The sequence below is a fragment of the Neoarius graeffei genome, chromosome 5, assembly GCF_027579695.1.
Source record: "Neoarius graeffei isolate fNeoGra1 chromosome 5, fNeoGra1.pri, whole genome shotgun sequence".
Classification (NCBI taxonomy): Eukaryota; Metazoa; Chordata; class Actinopteri; order Siluriformes; family Ariidae; genus Neoarius; species Neoarius graeffei.
The window spans coordinates 71,508,381-71,528,680 of NC_083573.1; the positions used below are offsets into that span (position 1 = coordinate 71,508,381).

Below are 20,300 nucleotides of genomic sequence, written 5' to 3' on the forward strand. Positions count from 1 at the left end.
AAACATTATGTGCTGCTGAATTTTGTTGTGTATCTTACACAATGACAATAAAACAATCTTGAATCTTAATTAAGGAAAGGTAATATGCATTTCTACTTTTACATATACATATCATTTCATATGTATTAAAATTGATGTTTACATTGAAATATCACATTTAAATAGTTTACATTTCATTTTAATATTTTGTCATATTTTCTTAATCAGAAAAAAAAACTAACTGACCTCCGGTTACTTCAAACTTTTCCTCAGTTTCAATGATAGTCACTGCATTTTGTGCTATTTCTAGAGGAGTTTTTGTTTCCGCATAGATGGTTCTTTCTGGTGGTGCAATCATATGCCTTTGTGGATCAGTTTCTTGCTCTTTGTTGAAGTCAATACTGACAAGAGTCACGTCCTCATCCTTTAATGAACGAATTGCTCTATGTATATTGTCATCTGATTCTCCTTTGCTTATTACCAGCAGGTATTGCTTGTAGCCCTGAGCAATTCGGCGGCCTGTTAAACTGGTGAAGAAGTGGGTGCGCACAAAATCCATTGCCGCTCCAAGCTTGCGTTGCCCGGTGCCTCCAAGTCGAAATTTGCGGATGAGTGCAATTAAATCATTTCTAGTTTTGTAAGCATCAAAATGAAATTCCTCTAAAACATTTTCATGAAACTGAGCCAAAGCCATCCGATTAGATGTGCTTGCCATTTTAAGTTGAGTGACAAGGCGAATGAGGAACTGTAACACTTTTTTGAACTGGGCTTGTTCAAGTGAGCTGTCCACCAACACCAACACGTCTGCAAACTTTGGCTCTAGAGCTGAAAGAGATAACAATAAAAACAGTGAAATAACTGGTTTCAGTCGTGGTGGACTGCAACATGATATTATTAAAGTGGATAATTATTCGCCAGGTATAGTATATATGAAATAGTAAGTACAACATTACCTTGCTGCTGGGTCTCCACAAAAATACACACTCGGTCTATTGTGCTGGTGGTTGCTTTCAGCAGCTCCTCATAGTTAGTGAAGTACATTAAAAAATGCTGATGTGGTTTGTTAGCAATGGACTGCAGTGCCATAATGTTGGCTGCACCAACCCCAATGGTGAAGATTAACACCCCCTTTTTCCGTAAGGCCATGGCTGGACTCTTTGTTTCATTAGCTGAGACACCATCTGTGATCACCACAGCAACCTGAGGCACATTCTGACTGATCCGACTGCCACCTGATTCTGTGAAGTAATTATTTTGGATAAAACTGAGAGCTTTTCCTGTTTTAGTGCCTCCCCTTAGGTACGTGAGTTTGTCTACCTTCTCCAGCAGATCTTCTTTGTCTACATACTTTCCCAACAGGAACTCCTGTTGAGGTGCATCACTAAACTGTGCCAATCCTACTTTGACTTTATCAGGCTGAACATCAAGACCCTCTATGAATGTGTGCAGGAACTTCTTCACCCTCAGGAAGTTTTCATCACCAATGTTACTGGAGCTATCCACAAGGAACACAATGTCAGCCAAACTAGCCTTGCACCCTGGAAATAAAAACAGAAGAACATATTATTTAATGTTATAATTTACTTGGCTAAACAGTTTAGTTATATAAACTCATGAGTGCAAAAAACAAGAAAGATCTGGTCAAAAATTCTTTTTCACAACTAAAGTCCTCACAATACTTAATTAGTACTTAATTACTAATAGTATAGTTAATATTGGAATATTATGAAGATGTTTTTAAATAGCAGGCTATGTAAGTTGAATGTGCCTCACAGTCCAGTTAGAGTTATGTGTGCAAATTTTCTGGACAGTAATGGCCCTTTTCCACTACCCTTTTTCAGCTCGCTTCAGCTCGCTTCAGCTCACTTCAGCCCGACACGGCTCGCGTTTCGACTACCAAAAACCAGCACGACTCAGCTCGTTTCAGCCCCGCTTAGCCCCTAAAACTCGCACCGTTTTGGGGTAGGGCTGAAGCGAGCCAAACCGTGCTGACTGAGGTTGGGGGCGTGAGCAGACACTCCCCTGTGCACTGATTGGTGAGGAGGAGTGTCCTCACATACCCACACACGCCCCGCGAGCGCGCTGGGATCTGTAAACACCGCAAACCCGGAAGAAGAATAATTATGAATTACGAGAATTTCTGAAGCCTTATGCGCCTCGCCTCATCTATACGCTTTTGCCAGTATCTGTCCGCGTTGTCGGTGACAACAAGCCACAGCACCGAGACCAGCAACACTAACGACTCCATGTCCTCCATGTTTATTGTTTACTATTCGGGTCGTGAGACTACCGCTTAAAAGCTCACTGAATCAGTGACATACAGAGCATCGTGGACGAGTTCGCGGAGCGCAAGGCTCGTCGTATGCCCTTCAAATAATGCGCGCAGTAGGCTATTGATGTTTTATTATGAGCCATGTACAGTATGTCGCCGAATGTTTTTTTGTTTGAGTTACATGTTCGTTTGAAGGACTTAATATACAAAATAACATAGTTGCACCCCGGAGTGTTGAAATTGGTAAACACAGTGCATTCAGTGAGGTTTGCACCGCCCTCCTTTTATTTCTGACTCTTCCTGTCAGCGTTGCAACCTCTGAGCGCTCATTCGTATGCCCTTCAAATAATGTGCGCAGTATAGGCTATTGATGTTTTATTATGAGCCATGTACAGTATCCTAATGTTTTTTGTTTCTGAATTACATGTTCGTTTGAAGGACTTGATGTACTAAATAACATAGTTGCACCCGGTAGTGTTGAAATTGGTAAACACCGCAGTTGCGGACATTTTGTAGCCTAAAACGATGTTATGATAAGCTTTAATAAAGGGCCCGGTCATTTGCCCCGCCCCCGGCCCGGCTCTGACTTGTTCCGCCACTGTCACTGATGTCACTGTTTGCGCTGCTTAACGACATCACGTGACGTCCACCCACTTTCGCTAACTCCACCCAATGTGTCCACCCACTTCCAGCCAGCACGGTTCAGCGCGGTTGTAGTCGAAATGCAACTCCAACAGCCCCACTCAGCTCGACTCAGCTCGACTCGGCACGGCACGGCTCAGCCGCGTTTGTAGTGGAAAAGCGGCATATGTGTCCACTTGCGTATTTTGTAGTCACATGCAATCAGTTCCCATGTCTGAGCTGTTTGCTTGAATATGGTTTTGACTAAAGGGAATCCTTTCCCAAATTAATGAAACAAATTTTAGTATCTCCATTCACCTGCATAAAATTCACCTTTGGTTGCAATAAAAGCAGAAATTTGCTGCAGCAAAGTTGCAAGTATACATTTAGCATTACAGTAAGTGGATAATGCATTTTATTATATGGCACGAGCTACTTCCGGTAAAATTGTACACTCTGATTGGCTCCTTGGCAGATAGTATTTTCCTGTAATGCCCGTGGGCGATTACAGACTTTTGTTCCAAGGCGGCGGCTTTCAATGTTGAAAAAAACAAAACGACAAAAAAGATGAAATGGAAATCAAAACAGAATTAAAAACAGCCGAAACACAAACAACAAACAAGAGTCACTGAGTTATTCAAAAAATGAGCAATGAAGAGCATTCAGAAACTGCTAACCGCTAAAAGAAATTCAGTTTTGAAACCACTAGCGATTTATTTTGCATGCGTGACTCAACTATGTTACAAATATGATTTGGCTAAAAGTAGCGTCACACCTCATCATAATGACAATCTATTTTAATCTTAGAAATAAAAAAGCCATATAATAAACTCCTTATTAACTTCGCTTGCTCAGTCTTTTCAGGAAACTATCAGACCTCAATCTTTTTGTACGGACCTCACCTATAGCTCAGGCCGTACTGTCAAGACCTTGGTCTGATATTTTCCTTTAAAGACCTCGTGCTCAGTTAATAAGAAGTTATTAATGAATTGTTTTTATTTTTACTCATGTAACATTTCATATGCAGCAGGAGTCCTGTAGGCAGAAATATCTTGTTGATGAGAGTGCACAGTGGAGAATGGCCAGACTGGTTTGAACTGACAGGAACAATTACAGAAATTCTAATCTTGTACATATGCACACATGAATACATAGTATAATTCTGAAGCTGCCAAAGATGTAATACGAGTTTATGATAAATTTCCACATAATAAAATGGTGGCTGCCTAAGCGATTTGAAATTGTAAATTACTAAATAATTAATATAGTTTTGTTTAAAACAGTAGTTACTCATATAAGTAAGACAAAATGATACCTATAGTTAAAAAATTACTTATTGTATAATTTTTTGACACCCCTTTCCATCTCCCATACCCTCTCCCACCAATGTTTAACCCAAGTTACATAAATACATGTGTAGGGTGCTTACCTGTTTTTTGTGTACTGCTCACAAGAAAACTTGATGCTAAAATAAAGAGCAGCAGCAATGCTTTTAGTTTTCCCATGGCCTCGGTGATCTAATGGATAAATACAGAACAATTAGAAATACATCTACATGATTTACACACTACACTCTAAAAAATAAAGGTGCTTCAGTGGTTCTTCAAATCTCTGGATGGTTCCATGGAGAGTCAAAACTTTGTGATGAACCATTACATTATACGAAAGGTTCTTCACATTGGAAATGGTTCTTCAGATCCTGGCATTCTCTTACCATTTGCTGGTCAATGCACATAGGCTATGTTTACACAAATCTGTCTTCACTGCTCAAACAAATGGTTTAAATGGTTCTTTAAAGAACTGTTGCATGAACGGTTCTTTGAAGCCCTGAAAAAGGTTCTTCTATGGCATCGCCCTGAAGAACCGGTACTGGCCCCATTATTTTTTAGAGTGTATGTAAAGACCCTATACTGAAATGCTTGTGGAGAGGTCCAGCTAAATTGCTAACAAGTTCAATGTCAAGTTCAAGGTTTATTTATTTATATGTTTGTTTGTTTATTTATTTATTATATGCTTTAAAACACTATGTGTGTATTCTTACTCATGGCCCCTTACTGCTATAAACAAAAATTTGTGCACCCGTGGTTGAATAACTTATCTAGTTGATTTTTGAATTGAAAAGAAGTAAACAGCCTTTGCAGCAAACTATTAAAATTATTTCCTGCAAACGTTAATGCACAGGTACATTTTGATTTAAAATAAAATATATTTTAAATCAATACACACACACTTTGGTTTAAAATATATTTTATTTAAAATCAAAATGTACCTGTGCATTAACATTTGCAGGAAATAATTTTAATACTTCTTTTTAATGAAAAAAATCAACAAGATTATATATATATATATATATATATATATATATATATATATATATATATATATATATATATATATATTCCCAAATCAGAAAATTTGGGACAGTACAGAAAATACAAATATTAAACAAAGTAGTGATTTTTAAATTTACTCTGACTTGTATTTCATTGCAGACAGAATGAACCCCAGGATATTTCATGTGCTGTCTGGTCAACTTCATTTCATTTGATATATGCATACCTTCCTGTGTTTCAGGCCTGTAACACATTCCAAAAAAAGTTGGGACAAGGGCAATTTACAGCTAGTAATGAGGTAAAACAATTAAATAATGATGTGATTTGAAACAGGCGATGTCAACAGGTGATTGTAATCATGATTTCATACAAAATCAGTATCCAGGAAAGGCCTGGTATTTGAGGAGCAAGGGCACAACCCTAAGCTCATACTTGCCAACTTTTCAAAATTCTCATGGCATAGAAAAGTGCGTGAACAACATTTTCAATTGGACGAGGGTATGATGCGCGGTTGAAACGATAAAAACAGTGGATCCCAATTAATTGAAAACCATTTGAAATTTATACAATTAAAGAGTTTTTGAATTGTTGATATTGTTCTATCAATTACTATAGGTTATGGGATTCATGTATCAGGCATGAGAGAGCTCAAAGTGAAAAATCTGAAATAATACCCTTGTCTTGAATTTTAATATAATAACAATGAAAGGGGGCGGCACGGTGGTGTAGTGGTTAGCGCTGTCGCCTCACAGCAAGAAGGTCCTGGGTTCAAGCCCCGGGGCCGGCGAGGGCCTTTCTGTGTGGAGTTTGCATGTTCTCCCCGTGTCCGCGTGGGTTTCCTCCGGGTGCTCCGGTTTCCCCCACAGTCCAAAGACATGCAGGTTAGGTTAACCGGTGACTCTAAATTGACCGTAGGTGTGAATGTGAGTGTGAATGGTTGTCTGTGTCTATGTGTCAGCCCTGTGATGACCTGGCGACTTGTCCAGGGTGTACCCCGCCTTTCGCCCGTAGTCAGCTGGGATAGGCTCCAGCTTGCCTGCGACCCTGTAGAAGGATAAAGCGGCTAGAGATAATGAGATGAGATGAGACAATGAAAGGGAAGTCTTAAATCAGATTTTGAGCTGAAAAATCTCATGCCTGAATATTGTATACATACAGAGACCCACAGAAAATAACACAAGTGATGCTTTAGTTTATGATGAGTAGATGATGTTTATAATTTCTTAAAATAGTCACAGTGTATGAAAGTATTATTGGATTGTATCAAATGTGTTTTCCTTCTGTAAGCTCATGTAAAAATACAGAGAATTATAATATCATATATAAATTAAACAAAATTTTAATAAGATTTAACCAAAATAGTAACAACTCAATTAAATAAATACTGCACTGTCTTAGTACTACTAAAATGCATCTCTCTCACTAAACACTTTCCAACAGAATTTTTAAAAAGCACTAGAAATACTATCAAAATCCTTTCGGAATGCATCAAAGGAATTTGCTCATTTGCAAACTTTGACTGAAAGTTAAATGGCACTATAAATACTACCATATTATCAAAATATACTCCACAAAGAAATTCACTTTAATGTAAAATTTTAGTACTACCAAAATACACTCACTAGTAATCTTTCACTTAAAACCTCAAAACTCTATCAAAATCAATCACTTTCCAGATAATTCACTTGTAAACTTTCAAACATCTCATCTCATTATCTCAAGCCGCTTTATCCTTCTACAGGGTCGCAGGCAAGCTGGAGTCTATCCCAGCTGACTACGGGCGAAAGGCGGGGTACACCCTGGACAAGTCGCCAGGTCATCACAGGGCTGACACATAGACACAGACAACCATTCACACTCACATTCACACCTACGGTCAATTTAGAGTCGCCAGTTAACCTAACCTGCATGTCTTTGGACTGTGGGGGAAACCGGAGCACCCGGAGGAAACCCACGCGGACACGGGGAGAACATGCAAACTCCACACAGAAAGGCCCTCGCCGGCCCCGGGGCTCGAACCCAGGACCTTCTTGCTGTGAGGCGACAGCGCTAACCACTACACCACCGTGCCGCCACTTTCAAACATAAATTCAAAATAACACTAAGACACTATCACACTATTCAAATACACTCACCAAACAAATTCTCTGTCATAAAAATTTCACTTTAAAAACACTTTAGAAGTTGTACAGTTTTTCTTCTGAAATGGTATGGAAGACTAGTTTAATTTCACACTCAAATGTCCATTATATTTTGCTTTAAGGTATCTTTACATTAAAATGTGTAACTGGCTGGTCGAACATTTGCTTATCCATGGAAATTCATTCTCCCATACAACCTGGTATTTGCATTCATATTTTTGCTGTTTGGTATTGGGTTTAGTGGCCATGATGAATGACTGCTTGTAAAAAATGTCGGACAGCCTGGGTGAATCCTACATTACGGAAGTGACTGTCATTCTGGTCGTTGATTGGTTAAAAATCAGTTGACATCAGCAGTGTTTCTCATACGATTCTGATTGGACATAATCGGGAGTATTTTTAACTTGGCAGTAGGGATTTCCCCAAACCGGGAGATTATCCAGTTTTTAAACAAATGGATTGGGAGGCGGGGCAGCACGGTGGTGTAGTGGTTAGCACCATAGACATATAAACATAGATGCCGCATTGAGCTGGTGGCCCCGTTGCTGGGATACGTCAGAGTGTCCGCCATATTGGATGTGGCAAATCTTCCCCGTAAACCAATGCAAGTAAATGGACTGAACTTCATAAAGCCCCTTTCTACAATAATATTTAACTCGATGACTTTTATTCACCCATTAAGACACACACGTATATATTTGGGAAACAAACAGGCATCAAAGATAGCTCAGGTAAGCTAATCAGTCAGCATACCATAGCAAGCTACCAAAACCTAAGGCCAAAATAACCAACCTACAAGACTGAATATGATAAATGATGGAAATAGTGGAAAAACTGGAAATAGTGAATGAAAATAAAAATTTACTGTTTTATTTATTGAGTCACCACACAGACCTACTCTCGTTGAATAAAGTGAGCTGAATGACCGCCAAACTGAGTTCGGCCAGGTTCTAACGTCATACCAAAACAAAATACATCACTGATTCCTTCACATTCAGAAAGGTTAAAAACATTCATCATACGTTCAAAAACGTTCATCATAGTGTGGCACTGTATTATCTTATTCTCACTGCTTATAACTATACACCTACCCGGTGGAGATGAGCTGGGAAACTGAAGACTGAAGGAACAGCTCCCTCTCTGATCCTGACTGTCTGATCTGTTCTGTCAAAATCCTCCGTTCTGAAGTGTTCACTGCAGAGCATGGATGACGGAGTAGCAGAAAACCCTTCCCATCGCACAGCTGTCTCCCACTGCTTTTTCATGTCTTTATTTTTGGGAAACCTACATAGTATGTGAAAAGTTAGCTAAGCAACTAACAACAATCAGCGTAGTTATGAAGGAAATACTTCGTTGTTTGGAGACAGGTTTCACCGAGCGGCTATTATGTGCAAGACTTCATATTAGCCACAAAGTCAGAAAAATCTGTTCGTAAAATTACGTTATAATGACCAAATACAATGAAAAGTATTTTTCCAGTCTCACCTGTGAAAGGTAATCCCATGTGATCTCATTTGGACGGTAAACCTGTTGGTACAGTTAAACGCAGCACATGAATGAGGCATCTTTATTCTCGGCTACTGTCTAGACGCTATACCAGAGACGGTTGAAAAATCTCCACTTTGCCACATCCAATATGGCGGTGAGGATGACGTATGATTCTATGCAGAATGCAGCGTCTATGTTTATGTCTATGGTTAGCACTGTCGCCTCACAGCAAGAAGGTCCGGGTTCGAGCCCTGGGGCCGGCGAGGGCCTTTCTGTGCAGAGTTTGCATGTTCTCCCCGTGTCCGCGTGGGTTTCCTCTGGGTGCTCCGGTTTCCCCCACAGTCCAAAGACATGCAGGTTATGTTAACTGGTGACTCTAAGGGCCTCTGCATGCTCTTGCGACAAGGCTTTCGCAGATAGCTTTTCGCAGACAGTTGTAATTTATCGTTGAGTGGGGAGTAATAGGCGTGCGCGATGTTATTCACCGCCACAACGCAAGGGGGCGCGAAGTCGCGAAATCGCTAGGAGTAGTTGGTGGGTGTGGTTAGTGGAGTGTTTATCCTCCGGTTACTTATAATGACTAGAACTGGAGTCGTATAGATGTACGTACTTCCTCACTTCCTCAATCAACCGCTCTTCGTGCTGCTCCATCTTCGCTCGTGTTTTTAAAAATGGCGGTAGTGAAAACAAACCAAACTGGGAAAGCAGGGAAGCGGAAGTGCATGTACAGCGGATGTAGAGTGGACCAATCAGAGCCCTCTTGTCTGCGACGCTGTCTGCGAGGCTTCTGCGGTGGTCACAATTTTTGGGAGGTGCGCGCTGAGCGTCTGCGAAGGGGGGCTATGCAGACGCCATCTGCGACGCCATCTGCGAGGACTGCATTGTCAGCATAAATTGGCCTTAAATCAGGGGTCGGCAACCCGTGGCTCCGGAGCCGCATGCGGCTCTTTCATCCTTATGCTGCGGCTTGGGGAAGTAAATTTTATAAGTATCCAATTAAAGTGCATTTTATTTTTGTTAGTTTGTTTTTTATTGTAGTTCTAAAGTGGAACATTATTGTGATCTTGAAATATTAAAATTAAATTATAACTTTTTTTTTTCGTCTCTCAATATATGCGTCACTTGCGGAAGCCGGTAGCCTATATACCCGCCAAAACGCTGTGCATCTATCAAGACTTTCAACCCCAGGTAGGCTAAGCAGGGCTCGAAATTCATATTTTTTCACCAGCCAGCCGGACTAGTTACCTTCCAAAGCAACTCGCCAAAATTTGTTCATGTATGAATTTTACTTTTATCAAAAATAACACAAAAGAGAGTAGTTACCATTGTTCATGACTAATGTGCATTTATTTCAAGACCCGAGTATTTTGATACTGTTTTTTTTTGCACACTTTACAAACTGGCATTTGCTGTTCCACGTCCTCCTCGCGATATCCAAAAAAAATGCCAGATGACTGACCCCTTACTAGTTCTTTTAGGAACCAATTCGTCTGCTTCCATTTTTAATTTGTCGCTGAAATTGACAGATCTTACACAGTAGCCTATCCAGCACCAGCGATTGCATGAACTGAGTCAGCGCTGTGTTGCCAGATACTGCTGACGTTTTCCATCCCAAAATATGTTCAAAACCCACCAAAATGCACTTGAAACCGCCCAATCTGGCAACGCGTTCCTTTCAACACCGAAATGTTGCCCGGGATTGGTTGGCGAGTGCGTGACGTTATTATTATTATTATTATTTATTTATTTTTATTTTTTAAACCCTTAGGCAGCCTCTCACGTTACTGCCTGAGGGACAGGGAGAAAAACACCAGTAAGGTTTTAAACAAACGCAACAAACACAAGTCGGTAGATGACCATAAAATACTCGATAGTTATGATATAATAATTTTATTTATCTCACACAGAATTTTCGGAGATATATCGAGTATATTCAATATATCGCACAGCCCTAGTCTGAATCTTCGCTTCATTTTTTATTTTCAACTAGCCAGCCGGGCTGCCTAGTGACAGGAATTACCCGCCAAATGGCAAATTAAGTCTCCTCGTTAAGTCTCCTCGGGCGACCGGACCACCGCGAATTTCGAGCCCTGCTGAGTATGGAGAAATGTAATCCCCGACACCTACATAAACATGAAGAAATATGCATTTGGAGTCCTGTCGATCTTCGGATCCACATACGTATGTGAGCAGCTATTCTCCACCATGAACTTTGTTAAAATCAAACACCGCTCGCGCCTCCCAGATGACCGCTTACAGTCCTGCGGAAAGATGAAAGTGACTTCCTACAGCCCTGATTTGCAGACACTGTGCACAGAGGTTCAGGAGCAGAAGTCCCATTAACCAGGTAAAATAAATATTTATGCAGATATTTTGCAAATATTTAATTTTCATTGTTCAGTGAAAGTGCTCTTTTTTTTTCCAATTTATTTTTTAAATTCAGGTCAAGGCTCCATGCCCCAAAAGCCCAAAGGCGATATGAGGATGACGGCTCACGGCATTTTTTGTTTGCTACATGTATAATTTAAGTTCAACTTTTTAATTCATTTGAAAGAGACCCTTAACTTGGTGGGGTTTTTTTTATTATTTTTTTAAGAGTCCAAAATGTCTTCATTACATGAATAAAATTCCATTTTCTCTGTAGCACTTCATGGATTTCATAAGCAACACACTATACTTGTTTATACAAAGTGTAAATGTAAAATAATAACAACAAAAACTAATATATACAGTGTTATTTGCAGCTCTCAGTGTTTTCTTTTCCGTGGAAACTGGGTCCAAATGGCTCTTTGAGTGTTAAAGGTTGCCGACCCCTGCTCTAAATTGACCGTAGGTGTGAATGTGAGTGTGAATGGTTGTCTGTGTCTGTGTCAGCCCTGTGATGACCTGGCGACTTGTCCAGGGTGTACCCCGCCTTTCACCCGTAGTCAGCTGGGATAGGCTCCAGCTTGCCTGTGACCCTGTAGAACAGGATAAAGTGGCTAGAGATGATGAGATGAGATGAGATTGGGAGGCGGGAGACGAAGGCTAAAATCGGGAGCCTCCCGCCGAAATTGGGAGGGTTGGCAAGTATGTAAGCTGAACATATGTTATCTCTGATCCCTCAGACGGCACTGCATCAAGAACCATCATTCATCTATAGCTGATATAACCACATGGGCTTGGGATTACTTTGGCAAACCTTTGTCAAGCATACAATACTGAGTCACAGCCACAAATGCCAGTTAAACCTTGACTGTGCAAAAAGGAAGCCTTATGTTAACTGTGTCCAGAAATTTCATCGACTTCTCTAAGCTCAGAAACATCTGGGATGGACCATCACACAGTGGAAATGTGTATTTTGGTCAGATGAATCAGTATTCCAGGAACCATAAAGTTATTAGCTCAGCCTTTGCGAGAAACAGCTCTGCCACACCACATAGTTGTAGATGCCCAACAGGTTTCCAATAAAGAGAGTATTGTGAATCTTTTCAACAAACATTTCATAAAATCAGGGAAACTCTTTGAACAGTCTTGTACTGCTGACCTTACCCCCTTATTTGCTACCCCCCTTCCTGATACTTCTGTCTTTCAGGATGGGTTTAATTTTGAAGCTATCCCCACAGCTGCAGTACTCAAGGCCCTCAAACAACTTGACACCAACAAATCGGTAGGTCCTGATGGTCTTGACCCTGCCTTATTAAGATTGGCAGCGGACATAATCGCAGAACCTCTCACACATATTTTCAATTTATCTCTCTCCTCCAACATCATACCAGATGTTTGGAAATCAGCCTACGTGTTGCTTAAAAGGGGGGGACCCTGCTAATTTAGATAATTACCGTCCAATTTCAAAATTGTCTGTTCTTGCTAAGATCCTGGAGTCCCTAGTAAACACCCAGGTTAAGGAATTTATGTTACAGCACGAGATCCTTAGTCCGGCAAAGTTGGGTTTCAGGACCCAGCATAGTACCATCACTGCAGCATCACAGGTTTTAAATGACATTATAAAGGCACTGGACAGGAAGATGAGCTGTGCTGCCTTGTTCATTGACCTGTCCAAGGCCTTTGACACAGTCAATCACACTATCCCGCTCAATAGGCTGCTTAACATTGGCATGAGCTCAAAGGCTGTTGGCTGGTTTAAGGACTATCTATCCAACAGAACTCAAACTGTTGTTGCTGACGGTGTCAGTTCTCTGCCCATGGAGGTCATGAATGGGGTCCCCAAGCCTCAATATTGGGTCCAGTCCTTTTCACCATACACATCAACACCATTGTCTCTGTTGTTGGAAATGCTAAGATCCATCTGTATGCAGATGATACAGTTTTATATTGTGATGCCTCTACCCTGTTTCAAGCGAACCAATTGTTACAGCAGTCCTTTAACTCATTACAGAGTACTTTTGCTGACCTAAGATTGATTTTAAATGCCAAAAAGACTAAGGTCATGCAGTTCACTAAATCACGATTAGCTTCCACTCCCCTAATAATAACCACCCTAGATGGCCAATGTATAGAGAAAGTCTCAGTATACAAATACTTAGGTTTGTGGATTGATGATAAGATCACTTTTAAAGTTCACATAGAGAAACTGGCCCAGAAACTGAAAATTAAGCTTGGATTTTATTTTAGAAACAAAGCATGTTTTACTCTTCAAGCTAGAAAGAAACTGATAAATGCCACCTTTCTTCCTGTACTGGACTATGGCGACATCTTATACACGAATGCTGCCTCTACCACCCTACACGTCCTCGATACAGTTTACCATGGTGCACTACGTTTTATTGCAAATGCCAAACCACGCACTCATCATTGCACTCTCTATGAGTTGACTGGTTTCAGCTCTCTCTCACTGCGCAGATGGATCCATTGGCATATTTTTATCTATAAAAGTATTATTGTCAAATTGCCTTCATATCTTTCTAATTTACTGTCTCAAATGCACTCATGTTATAACAACCCCGATTCCAAAAAAGTTGGGACAAAGTACAAATTGTAAATAAAAACAAGTAAGCAAATCAAGACAAATACCGCACAACACAGAAATAACTGAATGGTTAGTTAGTAAAAGCATTTACAACTGTCAGATCTAAAGTGTTTGAATAGCTTTTTAAAATGGTTGAGAGGAATAGCAGCAGATAACTTAAGAGCTTTATGAAGGAGATTCCAGCACCAAGGAGCTGCAAAGTTAAAATCTGTCTTACCTAACTCAGTCTGTGTTTGTGGTGTGTCTAAGAGTATAATGTTATTTGAACGCAAACTACAACCCCGATTCCAAAAAAGTTGGGACAAAGTACAAATTGTAAATAAAATGGAATGCAATAATTTACAAATCTCAAAAACTGATATTGTATTCACAATAGAACATAGACAACATATCAAATGTCGAAAGTGAGACATTTTGAAATTTCATGCCAAATATTGGCTCATTTGAAATTTCATGACAGCAACACATCTCAAAAAAGTTGGGACAGGGGCAATAAGAGGCTGGAAAAGTTAAAGGTACAAAAAAGGAACAGCTGGAGGACCAAATTGCAACTCATTAGGTCAACTGGCAATAGGTCATTAACATGACCGGGTATAAAAAGAGCATCTTGGAGTGGCAGTGGCTCTCAGAAGTAAAGATGGGAAGAGGATCACCAATCCCCCTAATTCTGCGCCGACAAATAGTGGGGCAATATCAGAAAGGAGTTCGACAGTATAAAATTGCAAAGAGTTTGAACATATCATCATCTACAGTGCATAATATCATCAAAAGATTCAGAGAATCTGGAAGAATCTCTGTGCGTAAGGGTCAAGGCCGGAAAACCATACTGGGTGCCTGTGATCTTCGGGCCCTTACACGGCACTGCATCACATACAGGCATGCTTCTGTATTGGAAATCACAAAATGGGCTCAGGAATATTTCCAGAGAACGTTATCTGTGAACACAATTCACCGTGCCATCCGCCGTTGCCAGCTAAAACTCTATAGTTCAAAGAAGAAGCCGTATCTAAACATGATCCAGACGCGCAGATGTCTTCTCTGGGCCAAGGCTCATTTAAAATGGATTGTGGCAAAGTGGAAAACTGTTCTGTGGTCAGACAAATCAAAATTTGAAGTTCTTTATGGAAATCAAGGACGCCGTGTCATTCGGACCAAAGAGGAGAAGGACGACCCAAGTTGTTATCAGCACTCAGTTCAGAAGTCTGCATCTCTGATGGTATGGGGTTGCATTAGTGCGTGTGGCATGGGCAGCTTACACATCTGGAAAGACACCATCAGTGCTGAAAGGTATATCCAGGTTCTAGAGCAACATATGCTCCCATCCAGACGACGTCTCTTTCAGGGAAGACCTTGCATTTTCCAACATGACAATGCCAAACCACATACTGCATCAATTACAGCATCATGGCTGCGTAGAAGAAGGGTCCGGGTACGGAACTGGCCAGCCTGCAGTCCAGATCTTTCACCCATAGAAAACATTTGGCGCATCATAAAACGTAAGATATGACAAAAAAGACCTAAGACAGTTGAGCAACTAGAATCCTACATTAGACGAGAATGGGTTAACATTCCTATCCCTAAACTTGAGCAACTTGTCTCCTCAGTTCCCAGACTGTTGTAAAGAGAAAAGGGGATGTCTCACAGTGGTAAACATGACCTTGTCCCAACTTTTTTTGAGATGTGTTGTTGTCATGAAATTTAAAATCACCTAATTTTTCTCTTTAAATGATACATTTTCTCAGTTTAAACATTTGATATGTCATCTATGTTCTATTCTGAATAAAATATGGAATTTTCACATCATTGCATTCCGTTTTTATTTACAATTTGTACTTTGTCCCAATTTTTTTGGAATTGGGGTTGTGTATATTTATATATATATACATACACACACACTGTATATATATATATATATATATATATATATATATATATATATATATATACACACATATATGTGGCAGCGGGGGCATGGTCTAGCGCCGGTCTGTGACAGGAGGGCGGAGTCAGGGAAGGTGAGTGGCAGTTTCACTACACCTGAGAGCAATTAACCTGTGTTTGTGTCTTCCCAGTGACCGCGCCCTACTTAAGGAGGGAGAGCGAGAGCAGAGGAGCGCTGGCTGAACCTCACGCTGAATGTGTGTGTGTGTGTGTGTCTGCAAAGTACACATAATTCTTAGGCTGAAAAGCGTGAAAATAAAACGACCTGTCAAACCTGATCTCTGTCCTGCCGTCCTCTGTGCTCCACCCACGATCACTGAACCGCTACAGTGGTGCTGAACCCGGGATCTGGAGCACAGCAGCCCCCCCAGCCCCATGGAGTCCTCCCCGTTCGCGGAGCTGATCCACGCCCTCGCCACGGCCCAGCAAAGCCAGCACCAGGCGCTACTCACCCTCCGAAAGGAGCAAGAAGAGCGGTTCGAGGCCCTGGTGTTGGCCCAACAAGAAGATCGCCAGGCGTTCCGGCACCTCCTCGCGTCGGCGGGGCCCACCAGCGCTCCTACCGCGGGCCCGTCTCCCCTCACCGTCACCAAGATGGGCCCGCAGGACGACCCCGAGGCGTTCATCACGCTCTTTGAGCAAATCGCCGAAGCCTCGGGGTGGCCGATGGAGCAGCGCGCGGTGCGCCTCCTCCCCCTGCTCACGGGAGAAGCACAGCTGGCCGCGCTACAGCTCCCCGCCGACCGCCGGCTGGCCTACGTGGACCTCCGCCGGGCCGTCCTCCAGCGCGTGGGGCGCACTCCAGACCAGCAGCGCCAGCGCTTCCGCGCGCTGCGCTTGGAGGAAGTCGGCCGGCCGTTCGCGTTTGGCCAGCAGCTCCAGGACGCCTGCTGGCGGTGGCTGAGGGCCAACAACCGCGACGCCGAAGGAATCCTCGACCAGGTGGTGCTGGAACAGTTCGTCGCGCGCTTGCCAGCAGGAACCGCAGAGTGGGTCCGGTGCCACCGCCCGGCGTCGCTGGATCAAGCAGTCGAGCTGGTGGAGGACCATTTGGCGGCTGTCCCGGCGGCAGGACAGCAGATGGCGGCATCTCTTCTCTCCTCTTCTCTCTCTCCCCCTCCTCCTGTGTCCCGTCCTTGCCCCATTCCCCCTCCACGGAGGCGGGGGCCGGCACCACCCCTGCCGGCCCGCCGCACCCGCGGGGCCCTCCCGTTTCTTCCTTCTATGTCTGTCTCTCCCCCACCTCAGGTGAGTGAGCCCCAGATCACTGGTGCAGACGGAAAGCCCGGGCCGGTTTGCTGGCGCTGCGGGGAGCCGGGCCACCTTCAACAGCAGTACACGGCAATGGAAGTGGGCGCGGTGGTTCGGATCCCCAACGCGCCAGAGGCCGCCCTCGATCAGGCCGGAGTGTATCGCATACCGGTGAGTATCCAAGGGGCTACATATCAGGCGTTGGTGGATTCGGGTTGTAATCAGACCTCAATTCGCCAAAGCCTGGTTCAAAACGAGGCACTGGGGGGAGCACAAGGGGTGAAGGTGTTGTGTGTGCATGGGGATGTTCACAGCTACCCTTTGGTGTCGGTCCACATTATTTTCAGAGGGGAAAAATTTATAGTGAAGGCGGCGGTTAATCCCCGCCTTACCCACTCTCTAATTTTGGGGACTGATTGGCCGGGATTTCGGGGTTTAATGACACACCTAATAAAGAGTGGGTCCTGCCATTTAACAGGGGGAGGTCCCGGGGCCGCTTTGGCGGGAGCAGCTGTCGCAGAGCCGTCTACGTCATCTCCGCGTCAGAGTGAGGGGCCGCCGGTTCCTCCTCTCTCTATTGGGGAATCCCTCGCGGATTTCCCATTAGAACAATCGCGAGACGAGACTCTGCGACATGCTTTTGACCAAGTGAGAGTAATCGATGGTCAAACGCTCCAGCCGAACGCCACCCCGTCCTTCCCCTACTTTGCAATTATGAAGGATAGGTTATACCGAGTGACGCAGGACACTCAAATGAAAGAGCGTGTCGTGCAGCTTTTAATTCCAAAGAGCCACTGGGAATTGGTATTCCAGGAGGCTCACTTTAATCCCATGGCTGGACACTTAGGGCAGGATAAAACACTAGCCCGAATAATGGCCCGATTCTATTGGCCGGGGATTCGCGGCGATGTTCGTAGGTGGTGCACGGCATGCCGCAAATGCCAGTTAGTAAATCCAGCGGCCATTCCAAAAGCGCCTTTGCGCCCTCTTCCATTAATCGAGACCCCGTTTGAAAGAATTGGGATGGATCTCGTTGGGCCATTAGATCGGTCAGCATGAGGGTACCGCTTTATATTAGTTCTGGTGGACTATGCAACGCGATACCCAGAAGCAGTGCCTCTGCGCAATATCTCAGCACGCAGTATTGCAGAGGCGCTCTTCTGCGTCATCTCCCGAGTTGGAATCCCGAAAGAGATTCTGACTGATCAAGGCACTACGTTTATGTCACGGACACTGCGCGAACTGTATGGGTTATTGGCGATTAAGCCGATCCGCACCAGCGTATATCACCCACAAATGGACGGTTTAGTAGAACGGTTCAACCGCACCCTCAAAAATATTATTAAAAAATTCGTAAGTGAGGACGCACTTAATTGGGATAAGTGGCTCGAGCCCTTGCTGTTCTCAGTGCGAGAGGTTCCCCAAGCCTCCACGGGGTTCTCCCCATTCGAATTATTATATGGGCGTAAGCCGCGCGGCATCCTAGATGTGCTGTGGGAAAATTGGGAGGAGGGACCTTCACAAAGCAAGAACGAAATTCAGTACGTTATGGACCTGCGCGCAAAACTCCACACGCTCACCCACCTAACTCAGGAGAATTTGCGGCAGGCCCAGGAACGGCAAGCCCGCCTGTACAACAAGGGTACGCGCCTTAGAGAGTTCACTCCGGGAGATAAAGTACTCGTACTGCTGCCCACGTCGAGCTCCAAATTGATCGCCAAGTGGCAAGGACCCTTTGAGGTCACACGGCGAATCGGGGACGTCGACTATGAGGTGAGGCGAACGGACAGGGGTGGGGCGCTACAGATTTACCACCTCAATCTGCTTAAAGTCTGGAATGAGGAGGTCCCCGTGGCGTTGGTGTCGGTGGTTCCGGAGAAGGCGGAGCTGGGGCCGGAGGTTCAAAAAGGGAGATTGGCATCACATACCCCTCTGGTCCCCTGTGGAGACCACCTCTCCCCGACCCAACTCACGGAGGTCGCCCAGTTGCAGACCGAGTTTTCGGATGTGTTCTCGCCCCTGTCCGGTCGCACTAACCTCATTGAGCACCACATCGAGACGCCCCCGGGGGTGGTAGTGCGTAGCCGCCCTTACAGGCTACCCGAACACAAAAAAAAGGTGGTTCGGGAAGAACTTCAGACCATGCTCGAAATGGGCATCGTCGAGGAGTCCCACAGTGACTGGAGCAGCCCGGTGGTCTTGGTACCCAAGGCCGACGGGTCGGTCCGGTTCTGTGTGGACTATAGGAAAGTCAACGCGGTGTCTAAATTTGACGCGTACCCAATGCCTCGTATTGACGAGCTGCTCGATCGGTTAGGCACGGCTCGCTTTTATTCGACACTGGATTTGACGAAGGGATATTGGCAGATCCCCTTGACTCCACTATCCCGAGAAAAAACGGCCTTTTCCACACCGTTTGGGTTACACCAATTCGTCACACTTCCGTTTGGGCTGTTTGGGGCGCCCGCTATGTTTCAGCGGCTGATGGATCGGGTCCTCCGCCCCCACGCCACCTATGTGGCCGCCTATCTGGATGACATCATTATATATAGTAATGACTGGCCGAGGCACTTGGAACATCTAAGGGCCGTCCTTAGGTCGCTGAGGCGGGTGGGTCTCACAGCCAACCCGAAGAAGTGTGCGATTGGGCGGGTGGAAGTATGGTATCTGGGCTTCCACTTGGGCAACGGGCAGGTGCGTCCCCAAATTAACAAGACCGCAGCGATTGCGGCCTGCCCGAGGCCCAAGACCAAAAAGGGGGTGAGACAGTTCCTGGGGCTGGCTGGCTATTATCGTAGGTTTATACCTAATTATTCGGACGTCACCAGCCCGCTGACTGATCTCACTAAAAAGGGGGCACCAGATCCGGTCCAGTGGACGGAGCAATGCCAGCGGGCTTTTTCAGAGGTAAAGGCTGCACTGTGTGGGGGGCCACTTCTACACTCCCCTGACTTTTCTCTCCCCTTTATGTTGCAGACCGATGCGTCGGACAGAGGGCGGTTTTGTCCCAGGAGGTGGAGGGGGAGGACCGCCCCATCCTGTATATAAGCAGGAAGCTGTCGGTGCGTGAGGGGCGCTACAGCACCATAGAGAAAGAGTGTCTGGCCATCAAGTGGGCGGTCCTCGCCCTCCGGTACTACCTGCTGGGGCGCCCTTTCACCCTCTGTTCGGACCACGCGCCCCTCCAGTGGCTCCACCGCATGAAAGATGCCAACGCGCGGATCACCCGTTGGTATCTGGCACTCCAACCCTTTAATTTCAAGGTGGTCCACAGGCCAGGGGCGCAGATGGTCGTGGCGGACTTT

The 20,300-nt window shown here is 44.3% G+C and overlaps 1 protein-coding gene across 5 annotated transcripts in view; it reads right to left on the reverse strand.

Annotated features, from left to right (window-relative positions):
• Positions 1 to 20,300, reverse strand: part of LOC132887037 (collagen alpha-6(VI) chain-like) — a 74,181-nt gene that overhangs the window by 43,524 nt on the left and 10,357 nt on the right. For 2 of the 5 annotated variants that reach the window (XM_060922349.1, XM_060922348.1), the window contains exons 2-6: positions 8,832 to 8,873; positions 8,438 to 8,630; positions 4,302 to 4,389; positions 933 to 1,517; positions 226 to 804 (exon numbers count right to left, since the gene is read on the reverse strand). In XM_060922349.1, the coding sequence (XP_060778332.1) occupies positions 226 to 804; positions 933 to 1,517; positions 4,302 to 4,389; positions 8,438 to 8,630; positions 8,832 to 8,860 (1,474 nt within the window). In that variant the 5' untranslated portion in view covers positions 8,861 to 8,873. Of the gene's footprint in view, positions 1 to 225; positions 805 to 932; positions 1,518 to 4,301; positions 4,390 to 5,342; positions 5,426 to 8,437; positions 8,631 to 8,831; positions 8,874 to 20,300 lie in introns of those variants that run through there. The other 3 variants (XM_060922351.1, XM_060922352.1, XM_060922353.1) reach the window with 3 other exon arrangements.